Here is a 16,862-nt window from a genome sequence, read left to right as displayed (position 1 = left end):
GTGAGTTAAAAACAGCTGCAAAATGTCCATTGCATTGACTTATATAAAATCACTGCACAAGTGCGCCTCGGCCCAGTCGTTTCCATGCTGTCATGGTTGTGTGCCTTTGTTGTGCGTCACAACGCACGTCAAGTATCAACACATTGCTCCCAGTGTCCCCAATTGAACGTGCATGCAGTGGAGTTTGTAACGCTGTCCCCATCCACGAGTGATAACACCAGAGACGGACGTTCAGGCTGGTGCTGAAGGGTAGATCTGTAACTCACAAATAATGACAAGCCGACATTTACCCAATCTGGACTCTGCTCCCTGTGCAATGTGCGTCTTAGTGCTTATCGATAAGTCCTGTTTTACACAAGGGTTGATTAAGAAAACAGAAATTTGGCAAAACAAAATCTTGACAGCATGAGCCAAGCTGCTCTATCAACTGAATGAAAATATAGATTTAAATGATAATGCTGCTTTTAGAGCTGGGGTTGCCGACTCATTACTTTAGTCCCTCTACACACTGCAAGTCTATTATGTTGTCGGAATCCAGCACGGCACCAGTGCATAGTTATTTTGAAGCATTGTTCAATCATTTTTACATGCCTAGTTTGTACGAAATGGTTTAATTAAAGTTATTAAAGCATGCTGAGGTTGATGAACACATGGATTTTGTTATTCCAAAGAATTTTCTACTTTTGTATTATGTAATGTGATATGTAACTTCTATCCTAAATCTAGTTATCAACTGAGTCCTGTAGCACTCCGTGATATTGCGTGGATCAGATCAACCAAATAATCAGTAACTTGCAACTGAGATCCTCCCGAAACACCCTGCAGTACCAATAAAGCCGGTTGACGCCTTCTACTCCCGGTCGGTAGGTGGCGCTGTGACGCTGCCGTTGATTGGCCCTCTCCGGTTCGTCCCTCTCCATTTCTTCCGTTTCCGAGAGGCAATAGAGCTAAAACCACAACATTTGCAGATATAATTTTTTAATATCCCTATAAAATTACGTACACGATCCACGGTAAGTCTTATAACGTGTGATAAAACAAACATAATTCTGTGCATCGCCCGTCTGCTTCAAGTTCCAGAGATCGCCAGACGCATTGAAAGCGGACGTTAGCGAGTGGCTAATGTTAGCTCAATGCCGCACTGGCTAATCTGATAAATATATTCAGCTTTTAAGTTTAGAAATATTATTTGTCTTCGCTGCCCAGCTGAGGTATACAACTCCTAAATTAGATATTCTGAGTGTTATCGTGGTGCACTTCACATCGCCTAGCTAACAGTTTGTCATTCATTCAGTCAAAACCTCTGAATCTCAAGGAGCACTCGTAACAGTATTTCTTCTAACAGCAGTTTATTTTATCTCTATTATTTCTTCAGAATTCAGAGGATGTCGGGGCAGAAGCGTCCTGCCGACCCCAGCACTTCCTCGTCCTCCGGGACGCCCCCAGAAAAGCGGAGGGAGAGAGAAGGAGAGGATGGGGGACCCAGCGTGAGCTCAGCCGCCGGTGGGAGCACCGCCGTGGAGACGGTCATCAAACTCGGTGGAGTGTCCAACTCTGTGAGGCCCTCTCTTTTTCCTCACAACACTGCAATGAGCTTTCTTCTCCGAATTTGAAGATACACTTTTTATGTGCAATACACAACCTGATACACAATTGCTTTTCAGGAGGAGCAAGACATTAAAGCTCTACAAGCTAAGAATCGGAAGTTGGGTGAATCTCTTGATCAGAGACAGGTAAGTCAGTCAGGGTTAAGCGTTCATTACACATTTTTCTTTTTTTTTTTAAACCCAAAAAATCTAAGTAACTCACTTGACACATTGCAGGTGATTGAGGACGAGTTGCGAGAAAGAATTGAAAGACTGGAGACCCGTCAGGCCACTGATGATGCCAGTCTTCTTATCCTCAATAGATATTGGAATCAGGTAAATATTTCCAGATCTGGGAGCAAAATAAACTATTCAGTGTCAGAAATGCTGTAGAATTAAAATGGGATGTCATTCTCTTGTCTTCAGTTTGATGAAAATATTAAATTGATTATCCGGCGCTATGACCAAGCAAATAGTGAACCTGAGAAATCACTGTTAAACGAGGGAAGGAGTCTCAAGCCTGAAACTCCAGAGCCTGATGGGGATTCAAACCAGGAGAGGGCCAAGGACAGAGGTAAACACTCAGATAATGTGGACGGGCAAATGGTTTTATTAGATAAATATCCAGACATAAAACCCCTCAAACTGTTTATCCTCTTGTGGCCATTCAGCTCAACAGGGAGAGACGAACAACTCCTTCCTGGCTACACTTGCAAGCAGTAGCAGTGAGGAGATGGAGGCAGAGCTACAAGAGAGGGTCGAGTCCAGCAAAAAGCAGGCCAGTCATGCTGTGGAGATCTATAAGTGTCTGAAGAGTACTGTGGACCTGTTGTGGGCAGAATTGGACTCTGGAACTGGTGCGTTAAAAACCAGAACAAAAAAGATTGTAAACATGCTTAAAGCCAAATATAATTTGAGAGTTTGTGAAATGTGTTTGCTTAGTTCTAAAGTGTGACATTGTGACCTGTTCTCAGAGGGCAATTTATGGCAGGCAGCAGCCAAACTTAACTCCCTGCTGGGCAATGAAAATGAGAGGCTGAAACAGTTCACCGAAGACCTCAAGCAGAAACACAGTCACATGACAAGCGAGGTACAAACCATCCTTTGTTTGGCTCTTCAGGTCAAGAGCTATTGCACGTATTGTGTAAAATAGTTTGAAAAGTCTGTTACTGACGTATTGGAGTCAGTTTAACTGTGAACGCCTTAACGTTTGAGCTTTGTTTTCAATCACAGATGTGCATATTTTAACACTTCAGCCCAACTTGTGAAGAAATGTCTCTATAAGTTTTAAATTTGTGTTGCCTCGATCCTTGTTTAGTCCCGACCTCTTGGTCGTGCGGCTAACAAAGCGGACCAACGCATCAGTGAACTGCAAGTTCTGATCGAGGAACTCCAGTGGGACATGGAGAAGATCCGTCGCCGAGAGAACAGACTGAATGCACATCTGACAGAGATACTGGAGAGAGTATGGATGCATTTTTCTATGTGTCTCATTTGTGGCTGAGTTGTTCAAAAGTTATGATGAAATCGAATGTAAAATTGAATGTATTTCAGGTAAATAGTAAAGGCTACAAGGTCTGTGGAGAGGCCAGCAGTGTGTGCGGGACTATCACCATTAACAAGAGAAAGGTAGGAATATTATGAGACAAAACTTAATTACTGGCTTTACAGTTTTCCTTTAATACTCTTTTCCATATGTTTCTGTTTCAACAAGTTTGAGGAAATGAACAGTGAGATGGAAGAGAGCAAGGAGCTGGCGGACAACCGCTTAATTGAGCTGCAGAAGCTCCAGCAGGATCTGCAAAATGTGCACCAGGAAAACAACAATATGAAGGTATTTCTTTCAGTGTATTTCATACATGTTATTTATAACAAGTCTGTGTTTTTACTGCAGCCCCCAAACTCTAAATCTGCCTTATTGTAGATAAACACACAGACACACACTCTAGATCCTGTAAGAGTAAGAAATATGATGCACAAAAACATTATGCGAGTACTCTTATTAAACCTCAGGAGTTCTTAAATTGTCGTGTTACTTTTAGGTGGAGCTGCTGAGTCGAGCAGAGGAAATGGTGAAAGAAACCTCCGAGTATCGCTGTCTGCAGTCCCAGTTTTCTGTCCTGTACAATGAGTCTCTGACCCTCAAAGGTCAGTTAGACGAGACACGGGCTCGCCTTAACACCACCAGGACGGCGAGGCTCCGGCAGCTAGAGCACATGGAGGTAAAGATCATTCCCCCCCCCCCCCGTTTTACTGTCAGTTTGTGTTTTCCTCATTTCCTTCCTGACTTGATGCAGAATGATGAGGTGGCGCTGCAGAGGAAGGTTCGCACAGAAGTGTTTCAGCTGGAGGACACACTGGCTCAGGTTAGGAAGGAGTACGAGATGTTGCGCATCGAGTTTGAACAAACCCTCGCTGCCAATGAGCAAGCAGGTAAATAGCATCTTGATTTAAAAGCACGAAGTCCACCACTTATTGCTTTCTCCGTTTTTCCCCCTGATTCACTTTGCCTGCTTGTTTCCATCAGGTCCCATCAACAGAGAGATGCGCCACCTTATCAGCACACTGCAAACCCACAACCAACAGATGAAGGGGGAGGTGGTCAAATTCAAGCTCAGGCTGAGAGAGACGCAAGCTGAGCTCAGCCAGGTGAACCCGATTGAAACGAGAGATTGCTAACCAGCAAAACATATCTTTGCTTCAAATTCAAACCCAGCACACTAAAAACCTTAAATTCTTTTTTAGGTCCGTGCCTCTAAGGGAAGTGCCATCCTCCAGTCTCAGTCTAGTACGGAGGTTGACGTGAAGGAAGAGACAACGTCTCCAACTCCAGCAGGCTCTGGAGAGCCGGTGATCAAGACAGAATCTGACACTGGTCCCACCACACCCAGCACCACTGGTAACTAACACCCATCATTTCCTTTAATTAAAACAAATGTGAACGCTTATCTTTATTTTTCTGATGTCACTGTTCTAATGACGCATGTAAAAAAAAAAAAGGTTGGGTCTTTATTTTGCAGCTGTTGTGAAAGCAGAACCTGGAGTAGAGCCCGAGGTGATGATAAAAGAAGAGGAGAAAGAGGAGAAAAAAGAGAAGGAGGAAAGGAAAGAAAAGGACATTGTGAAGAAAGAGGAGAAAGAGCGGGAGAGAGAGAAGGAGAGAGAGAGGTCGATCCGCAGTGGTATGATTAAAGAGGAAAAGGAGAAGCCGGGGAACAGCAGCCAACCCGAGGAGTCAGTCGGGGAGCGCATGTCGATGGTCGGCGGGTCAAAAAGGAAGGAGATGGAGCAGCTGAAGATTGTTAGAACGGAACTCAAGTGAGCTGCTTCAGATGGAGCTGATGCTCCAATCAGATTACAAAAGTTACTTGTACACATTACTGTTAAATGGGCTTTTTCTCTCTCTATATATATATATATAAAGATAAACAACCAAAATAGCACTTTAAATTAGGTAAAAGCTTGTTCATTTGTTCAGGAAAGCCCAGGAGTCTCAAAGAGAGATGAAGCTGCTGCTGGACATGTACCGCTCAGCACCAAAGGAGCAGAGAGACAAAGTCCAGCTCATGGCTGCAGAAAAGAAATACAACTCAGAGGTGATCACACTTTCACACCACACATCATCCACGCAGACTTTGTGGGCGGTGCACAGAAACAGGATAATGGGCCTATCGTTAGGCTAATTTTCTCTCTTTATGATGCTGCAGTCATTTATATGATTTCAATTCTAATTTTAGGGAGAGGAGCTGCGGCAGAGGCTGAGGGAACTGGAGGAGAGGGAGAGGAGGGAGGGCAAGAAAATGGCAGACGAAGAGGCTCTGAGGAAGATCCGCTCTGTGGAGGAGCAGATTGATATGTTAAACAAGAAACTCTCCATAGCCAAACAGGTTTGTGGGCTGATTTTTGTTTGTTTCAGAGTACAATTTCCCATTTCACGTCTCTCACTCTGTCTCCACTTCGCCTCCTGTCTAGGAGGAGGACGCCTTGTTGAGTGAGATGGATGTGACGGGCCAGGCCTTCGAGGACATGCAGGAACAGAACATTCGTCTGATGCAGCAGCTCAGAGAAAAAGATGACGCCAACTTCAAGTTGATGAGCGAGAGGATCAAGTCGAACCAGATCCACAAGTTGCTCAAAGAGGAAAAGGAAGAACTGGCCGACCAACTGCTTACTTTAAAAACTCAAGTAAGTCATCAGGACTCTTGAGCAACTGGTACAAACACATTGCATAAAAAGCAAAACCAACTTCTGCAAAACTACTGTATCAGATTTACTGAAAAGGCTGCAGTTGTTGTTGAGTGTTTGTTGAATTTATTTTAGCTTGTTTTAGCTTTAATGCTTTTGGTATTTTTCTTAGGTTGATGCCCAGCTGCAGGTGGTGAGGAAGCTTGAGGAAAAAGAACGCCTCCTGCAGGGCACCATCAGCACTGCAGAAAGAGAGCTTGCCCTCCGCACACAAGCTTTAGACATGAACAAACGCAAGGTAAATATTTGCTAGTTTAGAGAGCTTTTTTCTTTAAATGATGTGAAATGTGTGAATAACACAAAGGACATCTTTGTCTCCAGGCTCAGGAATCTGCAACACTGTCAGAGGAGGTGAGAGTTCAACTGGAACAGGTTCAGCAGAGACTCAGCCTGGTCAGAGAGGAAGTCGTGGAGAACAGCATCTCTAGGGAGAAAGAATCATTTAATGCACGACGAGCACAGGTATCAACACGCAAGCGCGACCCTCAGCGTTTAATCACATTTAAAGGGGAAGATGTCAAAAACCATCCACCTACATTAAAAGTCATAGAGACTTTTCTCTGTCTCTAAAAATCTGAATTAAATTACATTATCTTGAATATAGATAAGATTTTATGGCATTTTTAAATCAGAAAATGTGTCACTCATATGGAGCCGATCGAAAACTTAAAAACTTAAAATGCTGCAGTGCCAGAAGGTGCAGAGAACAATTCCTTTCTGTGGCACATTCATCCCACGTACTTAACAATGGGCTGATGTTGATTACCAAATATAGACTTCTAAGCTTATTTACATAGAAAAGTAGTCAAATCTGGTAAAATGGTGACCACAGACACACTTCCCATATAATTCTGTGTTTCAGGAGGACATCTCTAAACTGAGGAGAAAGATTGAGAAGGCCAAGAAACCAGCTGAAAAAATCAGCAATGGAGATGACATCCTAAATGAAGAAATCAGCGAATACAAGGTTGGTGTCCGTGAGCTGGCACGCTGTGTTTACATCAGGATATATCACAATGATACTTAAAATAAATTCTGAAGCCAAACCCAGTAGGATTTTTATCATTGTGGTCATGTCTTCAAATGTGTAGAAAATAAAAACCTGTAGCCTGACCTCACCTGTGTCTCCGTCAGCGTCAACGCATCAATCAGACCCGATTTGTGTAGCTCAGATTAGCATTTTTCATACAAGTTTATACATAAAGGCTTTATATCAGATCTCCCATTAAGTGCTTGGAGACCTTTGTGTCCACCGTTTATGGCTCATCACTTCTATTCAAATCCCCCCCCCCCCCCCCCCCCCCCCCGCAGGCCCGTTTAACGTGTCCGTGCTGCAACTCGAGGGTGAAGGACGCGGTGCTGACCAAGTGCTTCCACGTTTTCTGCTTCGAGTGCGTCAAGACACGCTACGACACACGCCAGAGGAAGTGCCCCAAGTGCAACGCCGCTTTCGGAGCCAACGACTTCCACCGCATCTACATCGGCTGAAGCTGCCTAAAGGCGTGCACTCCAGAGGGAGGGGAGCGAACATGCACCCCTCCCCCTGTCAGCAGCATGGTGGCCGGGGTCCCCTCAGATCTACAGAGCCTGTGAGCTGAACGTTTAGCCTTACAAAAAAAAAGAAAACCTCCGTCATCCAGTATTTCTGTTGTACTGGTGATGTAAGCCGACACACCTGTAGAGAACTACAGTGAGAAAATAAATCTCCCCTGTTCAGTAAATTTTGTACAGTTGTGTGTAGTCTGTATAATAACGTCTGTTGTTGCTGTTTGATTTATTTAGATTTTTTTTATTTTGAGTTCAAAACTGCCTTCTCTGTACTGGTTTGTACTACATTAAACTGTCCAGTTTGTTTCCAGCGACTTGCTTTTTATTATTATAAAGCAATGCCAGAGAACAGGGCTTATATACAGCTTTATTTTGTCTTCATTAAAGTCAAAGTTCTAGGAAAACCACTGGAGTTCCTTTGGGAGTCAGGAAAACTTTCTTCCGTGTTTCTAATCTACAATAATCTAAATGTGTCTAATCAGAAAAAATAGAATGAGGTGTTTATGTATATTATTTTTTTCCGCATTCAAACACTTAAGTATTCGTTAAAGGGTTTATCCCGGAACATTAAAACCACAAATCCCAGTGTGCAAATCTGTGTTTATCCTCCTCCTCCGGGAGATGAAGCCGTGTTGGACTATCGGAATAGAAACGCTGGAAGGCTGAAGGGTCATGTGGCAGCAGCGTCAAAGAGGACTTTTGAAAAGGTTGTGCAACATAATCTACCCCAGCAGCGCATTTTAAACAAACTGGCAAACAAAAGAGCACCAAATTTGCGCAGTTTGCAGCAGAATTAAGCGGCTTTATCAGACTCGTGGTCGGGCTCAGCGCCACCGCGTTTCCTTTTCTTTCGACTGCCTTTCGAACTTGTGGAATCGCTTTTGCGCTTAATATATATGTTGTTTTTTTTTGTTGTTTTTTTTAATTATTCCCTCTCTGTCGTCTTTTTGAGGCCCGCTGGATTTAAGTCCTGATCGGTTTCTTACCAAATATAGCTGCTGGTAATTCTGGAGCGCCCTTGAAAGAGCGTTCTCAGTTTGGACATTTGCAGCGTTGCCAAAGTTTATAATTAAAATCTAGGCTCGCTTTGAGCCACTGGCGATTTTTGCGTGTACTAGTTTTACTCTACTTTGCTGGTCGCCCCTTGGATTTCTCCTCCTTGTGTGTGGTTTTTAAAAAACCTTCGCGGGTTTCGCTTTTTTTCCCCCTCTCGGTTGTATCCAATGAATGCGCTCAGCAGAAGCCATTTTTAAGTCTTTGTCTGACAAGCCTGTCTTGGCTCACTGAGCTGCCCAACCTGCTCTTTGCTGCGCTTCTGACTTGCCTGTAATTATTCTTGGCGTTACCATTCCCCCTGCTGTTCTCACGTCCCCGACAATGATTTTTGGTGCGTCTGGGCGCGGCGGAGGTGCCATGGCTCGGCTTTTCTTCACCGTGACTGTGGCGGGGCTCTGTTTGGCGGTGAGCTGGGCTGGTGCTCAACCACAAACCGAGAAGGCCAAGCCGGCAGAAGCGAACCCACCGGTGTTCACCCTGGGTACCCTGATCACCGGAACCTACCGGGAGATCCAGCGTTACGCGGAGTCGGCGATGGGAATCGGCGTCATCCGGTCAGCTGTTGAGGTACTGAGCGGTGCGACACCTTGTGTCTCGCACCTCTTTTCTTCATACCTCCTGTTTCAGCCGTTCGGGCTAACTTCACTGTTTGATTGGCTGATGTTCTTTAATCAATACTTGATCACTAATTTTCAACTCTCACCTCTATCCATCCACCCATCCATATCTGCCCATGCCCCCCAACGTGTAAATCTACCCCTGATCCCCTCATCATCTTTGCCCCCTTTCACTTCTTGCATTTCCACCCCCCTCTTTACTCGACACACACTTTGCTGTCTCCCTGCTTCCATCCCAACCTGACTCCCTCTTCCCCAGAGTGCAGTGTTGTTTCTCGAGTCGTTGCTCGGTCAGGAGAACGTCTATACCATGGCCATGGTAAGAACCTGGTTGTCTCCAACTAGTCTGTCCTGAGATGTGGCCCCTGAAACGGGGTCCGTGTCCGTTGCCACGTTCTGTAAAGAGTCTGAGCATGTTTGCATAGGGACACATCTGCATGAGAGACCCCCGCTGTAGTTGTGCCTTGTGTTTTGTGGTGTAGCGACTCTGTGTTGGAGGTCAGCTGAGCTCGGAGCCGTTTATCAACTCCAGTAACCAGTTTGAGTTTAGTTCCTGTATGAAATGGTTTTAAAATAAGGAAGTGCAAAAAATGTTGCATCTCCGGCATATCAGCAGAATCTAGAGAAAGCTATTCACCCACCGGTGTTCACCCTGGGTACCCTGATCACCGGAACCTACCTATGCGCCTCAGTGCTGATCAGGTAATCTGAGAGTTTGAGTGTTTGTTTTTTCCTTTGTTTTGTGGTGCTGCATTTCCCTGCTTTTATACAGCATATGGCCAACTGTGGTGCTTTCAAACACCTGATCAGGACTGATGCAACACTGATCCAACTGATCCTTTCATCAGATTGATTGGTGACTTTAAAATGGCACATCCTCTTTTGCTTTGCTTTCACTGACAGGACATTTGTGCGTGCATTCATAGCTGCAACACAACTAAAAAACTCATTCAGTCACCCAAACACTGTCACTAAGCAGTAAAACTATTGTGACGAGATCAACCTGAATGCACCACTGTGGAAAACCGGAATGTTGAAATTTCAACTGTCATAAATTTACCACATAATCAGAGGATCTAAAACCTATCATATGTGTGGCTGCCTCTAAGAGGAGTGAGGAGAAGATTATGTTTTTAATCCATCCATACTGCCCAAGAACAGGTTGTAAGTATAGACTTACTGACATGAAGTGACAAATGCCCGGCGGTTGCTCTGACATGCCTGGACAGTCCTTGTGTGTCGTGCAACAGGTGCCGATAAGACACGCACGTCCAACCTTCCGCACCACCCGCGACCTTGACTAACGAGGTAGCTCGCAGTGTGTGCGCGTGTGTGAGATGTGAGATTGTTTTTGTACTGGGGTGGAGGTGGGACACGGTGCGAGAATCAAGAGCGGTGCAGTTCAGCTGTTGCTTGAACACACGCTGCTGAGATACAGCAGAAGCACTGTAACCGGCGCGTTTGGGATGCGTCTGCGTCTTGTCTCCGCATGATTGCTGAAATAACAACATTGTCTCATTGTTCAGAAAGCAAAACAAGTCTCCACCCTTCCGTCAACAGTTTTTGGAGATGGTGATCCGATTCCTGGCTGAGGGGGCTGCCAGTGGCCTCAACGTCATCGCTGTGTACCTCACAGAGATCCTCAGGGTCACCGGATTTAATGGTAGGTTCCAGGTGGGCCCGTGTTCATTGTGGCGTTTCCGGCTGTTGCACAGTGCTTAGTGCTGTGTGTGTGTGTGTGTAAGTCACTACTGCACTGAGACACACAGAAAGTGGAGCAGGAAAACTGTGCAGTGCAAGTGAAAATATGCAGGCGGGCCTTTCCCTTAGGTAATTTGTCTGCCACTCCTCGTGAGGAGCAAATGTTTGCTAGGAGCTTTGTCCCCATGGGAGCAGACTGAAAATGTTCCTATCATTGCCTTTTATTACAATGCTGTTGATAAAAATGAATAAAACACAGGTTTCTTCTCTTCACAGTTGCGGTGACATTACCTCTCTTCACTCCAGAGGGCGTCACCGCCATTGCCCAGTGGGGCCTCCTGGCTCTCTTTGGCTACTGGGTGCTGACGATGCTCCTTCATCTGGTGATCTGTGTGGTGAAGCGCGTGTTCTGGGTGGTGAAAACTGTCCTGGTTCTCTGGCTTTTCGGTCTGATCGTGACTGATAAGAACGCGAATGCGGACACCACGGCGGTTCGGCTATGGGGATTGGTGCTGGGGTGCGTTCTCTTGAATCTGCTCAAATCAGACTCTGAAAAGACTTGCTCAATGGACAACCGACTGAGGAACCTGGAGGGCCGTTTGAAAGCCGTGGAGAAGAGGAAAGGAGAGTAGTGATGAGAAATACGATGGTAAAGTTGGTCTGAGACCATATAATGATGACGTTCTCTGTTGGCATGTCAAACTATCAAAGGAAATAAAAGTCTGTGGGATTTTAAAATGAGAAATACTTTTTATTGTCTCTGTGAAACCACACATTTTCTTTGTAATATCTGCATGCAGAGGATGGATTCTGTACATATTCACAAGCTTCAAAGCACACTTGTGTCTCTGAGAGAAGCTCAACACTCATTGGCCTGTTCAGGCAAGGATCTTCTCAGCCAATCACTGAGCAGCAACAGGAATGCATTCAGACCTGGTCGAATCAGATCAGCGGCTAAATGCAAAGATGGGTGATGGAGGCGAATGTGAAAATAGAGAAAAGAATCTGTGAACACACAAATAAAGGCTACCAGTTGGGTCAGAGCAGTGGAAGAACCACACTGAGCTGCTTCTCAGTGTGAAGCGACAAACCGAGGCTTCGATATCAACAGGTCTCAACCAACCTGGAGAACATAAATCCAAAGATTATTCAAATCCAGCCAGATTCATACACTGGGAATCATACGGATGTGTCAACACTTGCTGAGCTCAATAACAGCAATAAAACGGAGTCCTCTTCAGTCATTTTCTCTGACTGGTACTCTGCTGCACAGTCAACCGAGGGTCCTGTTGACCCACCAGGCTCGCAGACGTAATGTCTCAGTTTTCCTCCAGTGGAGTGGAATGACCAGAATTCTCTTCCCTGTCATCTCAGCCTACAGCAGCAAGTCACTGCCCTCCTCTTTGAAGTGTTGGAGTGTCAGAGAAGATGAACATAGTGGAACCCAGTGTTGTTCTCTGCATCATCACAGATACACATGGCAAAAAAAAGTAAAATGTCACTTTGGTTCAATTCCAAGAGTGAGATTTCTTCTGTGCAGAAGATTTTTTTTCAGTTTGAAAAAGAGTGAGAGGGGAGCATCTACTGGTGAGGACCTTACATGCAGGTTGGACCTGGTAGTCGTTCAGGATTTCATTTTAAAGGAGTAAAAATGTGTCTGTTACAAACGCACGTCGGCTTGTCCTGGTGTGTAAGCACTTGGCTGTACTGGGAGAAGCGTGGGAAAGGAGCACAAACCATTCAAAAGAGTTTTTTATTATAACATGTAACAGCCACAAACACACATGATGATCTCAGCTCAGTAATAAAGTGATAAAATATGTTGCTGATAATTGCAAATGGCCACAAATGCATGATTTCAAAGCGCTTAATTCAACTGTAGTACAGTATAAGGGTTATGTTTTTATATTACTGTAGATGTGTTTATTTCATTGGTTAAGGCCAATGTTTGCACACAGTAGTGAGTAGGTGTGTTAAAGGCAACATGGTCATGACAGTGTAATTTAATTAGTACCATGTAACTCACAATAATACAAATGCGATTCAAGCATAGATAATTTTCCTAATATACAATCAGCACGTCTGTGTCACACAAAAGCTATCAAACATGCATATACATGTATTCCATAAAACAGGAAGATGGCCTTGACTTTTAAAATAAGGAAGTGCAAAAATGTTGCATCTCCGGCATATCAGCAGAATCTAGAGAAAGCTATTCCTTTTGCAGCAGGAGAAACTGCAGAGACCTTTGAGGTCAGGTAGTAAAGACGCTGAGGTAGAAGTTTAAACAGATGTTTGTTTAAACCGAGGTCGTCAGTCACTTATGGCTTAAACCACCTCTATGGCTGAAAAAAGGCACCTGTCTCTCCATAAAACCTAGACCCAAATAAGCCTAAAATACCTCAGTCCAAAAGATTAAACATAGTCCCATCTAAAACAGCGATTTTGACTATGTACATAATGACAAATGCATACGTGAAAAAGTATTCCTAATGCATCGAACAAATATGTAATTAGCGGTTTCTACAACATTTGATAATGTTTCTTTGGGCTACAGCACAATCAGAGCAACTATGTTGACATGTTGATGGCTGTGGAACAAGTAAACAGAAGGTCAGTGACAAGCAACAGTGCAGTTACAACGCAAATAACATTTAAATGGCAAAGCTATTTAAAGCTATTCACTTTTTAGTGAAAGCTTTTAACGGAAGTTGAGTTTGTCTGAGGTGTAGACATCATGTGAAGATGACCCAGAATTCAGTGCAGAGGGGAAACTCATTCCCTTCAGAGAGAAGCGTGGTTCTGAGATGATGGATGATGGGCCATGGATAGCCCTCTGGTCTGAAGCAGGAACCTGGACACAAGAGGAGACGTATTCCAAACAGGTTATAGCGATATTACATATCGTAATATACGTAAAAATGATTGATTGATGTCCACAGAACTGATACAGCTCCAAATATCTTATGCCCGTCTATCTACAATCAGGGTGTCAGAAGGTGCTGGAGTCTATCCCAGCACCAGCAGTCACATCTTCCATTGAGGAAGACCCTGGCTGGATGTTGATCCAGAACACACTCGCTATGAGGAAACTGTTCATTTGTGTTTGTCAGACAGAGATTTGTCAGTATCATTCATTTAGTGCAAAACTGGTGACGGATTTAACATTTGGACGGTTGTGTTTGGCTGGAGTTGTGAACAAGAAATGAATTCCAACGAAACATCATTGAAGTGAAACACACCACAGCCCACATTCATTCATAATGTGTGTGTGTGTGTGTGTGTCACACCGATGTTGGCATCGATACCTGTGCTGATTTAATGGCCACAGATGGAGGACTTTGCATCTGCAGGTTAAAGAAAGTCATTAGAAGTGACGAGGAACAACTAAACACGCCGTTTCCTCTGTAAACATGACGCACTGACCAGCGGCCCGGTTTCACTCGAGGAGGGGTGGGTGGAGCCGTGCCCATCCGGAGCAGAATCTTCCATCTTAATCCGAACAGGCTCACTGTCATACTGCAGTTCCATTTAAACAGAAACAGGAGTTTACGCGCAGAATCTGGGTCTTTGAAGGCCGCACCACCCTGCGCCCTCAAGTGTCGGGGTCGCTTCTACGGGAACAGACTCACCTCGTTGTATTGCACCGCAGGCTCATTTTCAGGGGTCTCTTCTTCCTGCTTTTCAGAAGAGCTGCTTCCACAGCAGCAGTACTTCAAGCAGCCACAGCAGCCTGAGAGGATGCTTAACACACCAAGGGTGATCCCGATGGGGGACAGATTAAGCTTCCCGGCTGAAACATTGCAGTTCCAGAAAGACAACAAATATTAAAATGACACACCAAACAGAAAACCAAACACTCCAAACCATACTCACGCTCAATGTCCAGCGTCACTACTAAGGCCTTGTTGTTATTCTGATCCCTAAACTCAAATTGACCTTTGCATGTCGATTCAAGGTAACTGTTGTAAATTGCACATGGCTGTTTGAGCTCAATGTAGGAACAACCAGAGTAGTACACATCCCCCGTCAGCGTTCCGTTTTGGACCATCTTGGTCATGCTCATCTTACTTTCTGAGAAGAAATAAATGTTGCAGAACTGAGGGTCCAGGTTAAAACTCATCCGGATGCTTTTCCCGCTTTCGCGTTTGTAGAATCTTGTGTTTTCTGCAACAGAAAGAGAACTCGATGGCAGCTAGGCTCACGTTTGTGCCATAGTAAGGTTACTATAAAAACTTTCAACTAGGCATACGTTGCCTCTATACAGCTTTCAGAAATAGGTCAATATAATTGTGCTTTTGGCTTTACAAAACCATGATGAATTCAGATAAATTATGAATGTAAACGCTACTCTACTGCAGTAGAAAACAACAGCAAATAGGTTGGGGCAAAAACACTTCATAAATACTCACCAATAACGACAATATTAAAGGTGTCCAGCACTAATCCATTCTTGTCCCTTGTTATATATTCACCATTATCCTCTTGGGTCAAGTCATACATCAAATAAAAGTTGCCTATTATCTTTCGTCTACTGCTTTGAGTAATTGTACGATTCGTGCGGTTCCACAAGACCACTGTATCGGACTTGTTCTTGTGCCTGAACTCAAGTGATGTGGCTTCTCTGGACATCATAAACCTGGACCATTCCCCATATTCTTTCTGAATGTCAAGAGAGTAGCCTGAAGCAGAAATCAAACAGAGACATGACAGCGTTAGGTTCAGACAGGAGTTGGAACCCTCAACAAAAATTTTTTTTGTTTGTTTTTTTTTTATTTAAAAAAAGACAATGTCCTAATTTAGGAGTTTCTGACATCAACGGGCTTGAAGTGATTTGAGCATGTTCATGTTTACGCTGCTGCAATAGTGGAGGAGAAACTATTCCATTTGACAACAAATCCAACTATTTTCAGTGACCGCACAACAGGCCTTTTGTATCAATTATAATATACCGGTAGTTAATTTACCAAGTGAGTAAATTACCACAATGTTGCTTGGATAAACAAAGCATTCTTCATTTGCACCTGAATGCATCCTCAACAATAGTAAATGTGAGAATTCAGCAATTCTATTTTTTATTTAAATGTGCAGTAAAAAAAGGGATCCTTCTCTTCTTGAGCTCAGGGTTCACTATGATCATTTGAAAAAATAAATCATAGTTTAAACTGCCCGACCGAAGGAGAAGTTCACAATATTGTTCTCAAGCACACGTGCACGGAAACGTGAAGCTTGACATGTACAATATTTTAAGGTTTTATCTTTACTCAATATTTTCATTAAGAAAACAACACCAAAACACAAAATAAAGTATTATAGAACAGATGTACATATAATTTGCAATAAATAAATACATCACATAAATGATATTTACATGAAGCCATGAGTGAAAACACAATAATCTGAGAATGGAACAGTTTTGGGGCGCACGGATAGAATTATTTGTAGTTAATTGTCTAAATCAATTTATTTTAAATATATATATATATATATACATTTATTTATGTCGATGAGGTCATAGACATGAAGTATAGTTAGTAACGCAGCGTGAATACTGCTTCACCTGTCCTCCATTTTTTCACGATCATATATATCAGATTATTGGTGTACTTTGTACTATTAAATCAGCCACGGTTATTAAATTAGCCACTGCTGAAGGACATAGAAAGCATTCTCTACACGTCTAGTTGCGTACTAGAAAGAAGGTTCCGAGCATCGTTACCAAAAGAGAAAAAGCAAAACTTCCACCACATTAAATAAGTGCATTGGATAATGTTATGCAACAAAAGAGTATATTGGTGTTATAAGTAAGAAATAACAACTGATCAGATGAACTTACCGAGGCAAGAAAAGCTGGCCAAGAGGAAGAACAGCAGCAACATGACCGCTCGTGATAGGAATCAATAATTAAAAAAGAAGTACACCTTAATACCTTTACAAAGTAACCCCCCTCCCCCCCAATAAGACGCCACCACGTTTCACCAATAAATAAACAATGAAAACACTAAAAATGCTTCCAACTGAGCAGACATTCCGCTATGGCACCAGGCTGTAATTCGGAGGGAGGTTCCTTGCAGTGAGCCCTGAAGTACACACAGCCAGACGGGCGGTC

At 43.6% G+C, this 16,862-nt stretch overlaps 3 protein-coding genes across 5 annotated transcripts; 2 read left to right on the top strand and 1 right to left on the bottom strand.

The window, feature by feature from the left end:
• The first annotated feature begins 873 nt into the window (after window positions 1-873).
• Window positions 874-7,691, top strand: rnf20 (ring finger protein 20, E3 ubiquitin protein ligase). Of its 2 annotated transcripts, XM_011610667.2 has the most exons (23): window positions 874-1,013; window positions 1,376-1,556; window positions 1,665-1,733; window positions 1,824-1,922; window positions 2,013-2,160; window positions 2,258-2,443; window positions 2,561-2,676; window positions 2,905-3,051; window positions 3,141-3,215; window positions 3,301-3,420; window positions 3,511-3,540; window positions 3,629-3,808; window positions 3,884-4,019; window positions 4,114-4,235; window positions 4,332-4,485; window positions 4,607-4,904; window positions 5,065-5,182; window positions 5,324-5,473; window positions 5,559-5,771; window positions 5,944-6,069; window positions 6,153-6,293; window positions 6,694-6,798; window positions 7,143-7,691. In XM_011610667.2, exons 2-23 carry the CDS (start codon window positions 1,386-1,388, stop codon window positions 7,317-7,319), a joined length of 3,081 nt encoding a protein of 1,026 aa, XP_011608969.1. In that variant the 5' UTR covers window positions 874-1,013; window positions 1,376-1,385; the 3' UTR covers window positions 7,320-7,691. The 2 variants fall into 2 exon arrangements, with proteins under 2 accessions (XP_011608969.1, XP_003970406.1); XM_003970357.3 differs by lacking the exon at window positions 3,511-3,540.
• Window positions 7,692-7,983: 292 nt separating this feature from the next.
• Window positions 7,984-11,492, top strand: LOC101075608 (transmembrane protein 109-like). Of its 2 annotated transcripts, XM_029847191.1 has the most exons (4): window positions 7,984-9,002; window positions 9,312-9,371; window positions 10,613-10,715; window positions 11,030-11,492. In XM_029847191.1, exons 1-4 carry the CDS (start codon window positions 8,757-8,759, stop codon window positions 11,383-11,385), a joined length of 765 nt encoding a protein of 254 aa, XP_029703051.1. In that variant the 5' UTR covers window positions 7,984-8,756; the 3' UTR covers window positions 11,386-11,492. The 2 variants fall into 2 exon arrangements, with proteins under 2 accessions (XP_029703051.1, XP_003970428.2); XM_003970379.3 differs by lacking the exon at window positions 9,312-9,371 and having other exon boundaries at window positions 7,989-9,002.
• A 999-nt stretch (window positions 11,493-12,491) lies between these two features.
• On the bottom strand, window positions 12,492-16,861 carry LOC105417369 (uncharacterized). The gene is made up of 7 exons (XM_011610669.2): window positions 16,590-16,861; window positions 15,166-15,435; window positions 14,630-14,920; window positions 14,386-14,546; window positions 14,180-14,272; window positions 14,062-14,100; window positions 12,492-13,607 (listed from the first exon to the last, which is right to left on the bottom strand). Exons 1-7 carry the CDS (start codon window positions 16,630-16,632, stop codon window positions 13,455-13,457), a joined length of 1,050 nt encoding a protein of 349 aa, XP_011608971.1. The 5' UTR covers window positions 16,633-16,861; the 3' UTR covers window positions 12,492-13,454.
• Between the last annotated feature and the right edge of the window lies 1 nt (window position 16,862).

The sequence above is a fragment of the Takifugu rubripes genome, chromosome 14 (genome assembly GCF_901000725.2).
Source record: "Takifugu rubripes chromosome 14, fTakRub1.2, whole genome shotgun sequence".
Classification (NCBI taxonomy): domain Eukaryota; kingdom Metazoa; phylum Chordata; class Actinopteri; order Tetraodontiformes; family Tetraodontidae; genus Takifugu; species Takifugu rubripes.
This window is presented reverse-complemented; position numbering and strand designations above follow the sequence as displayed.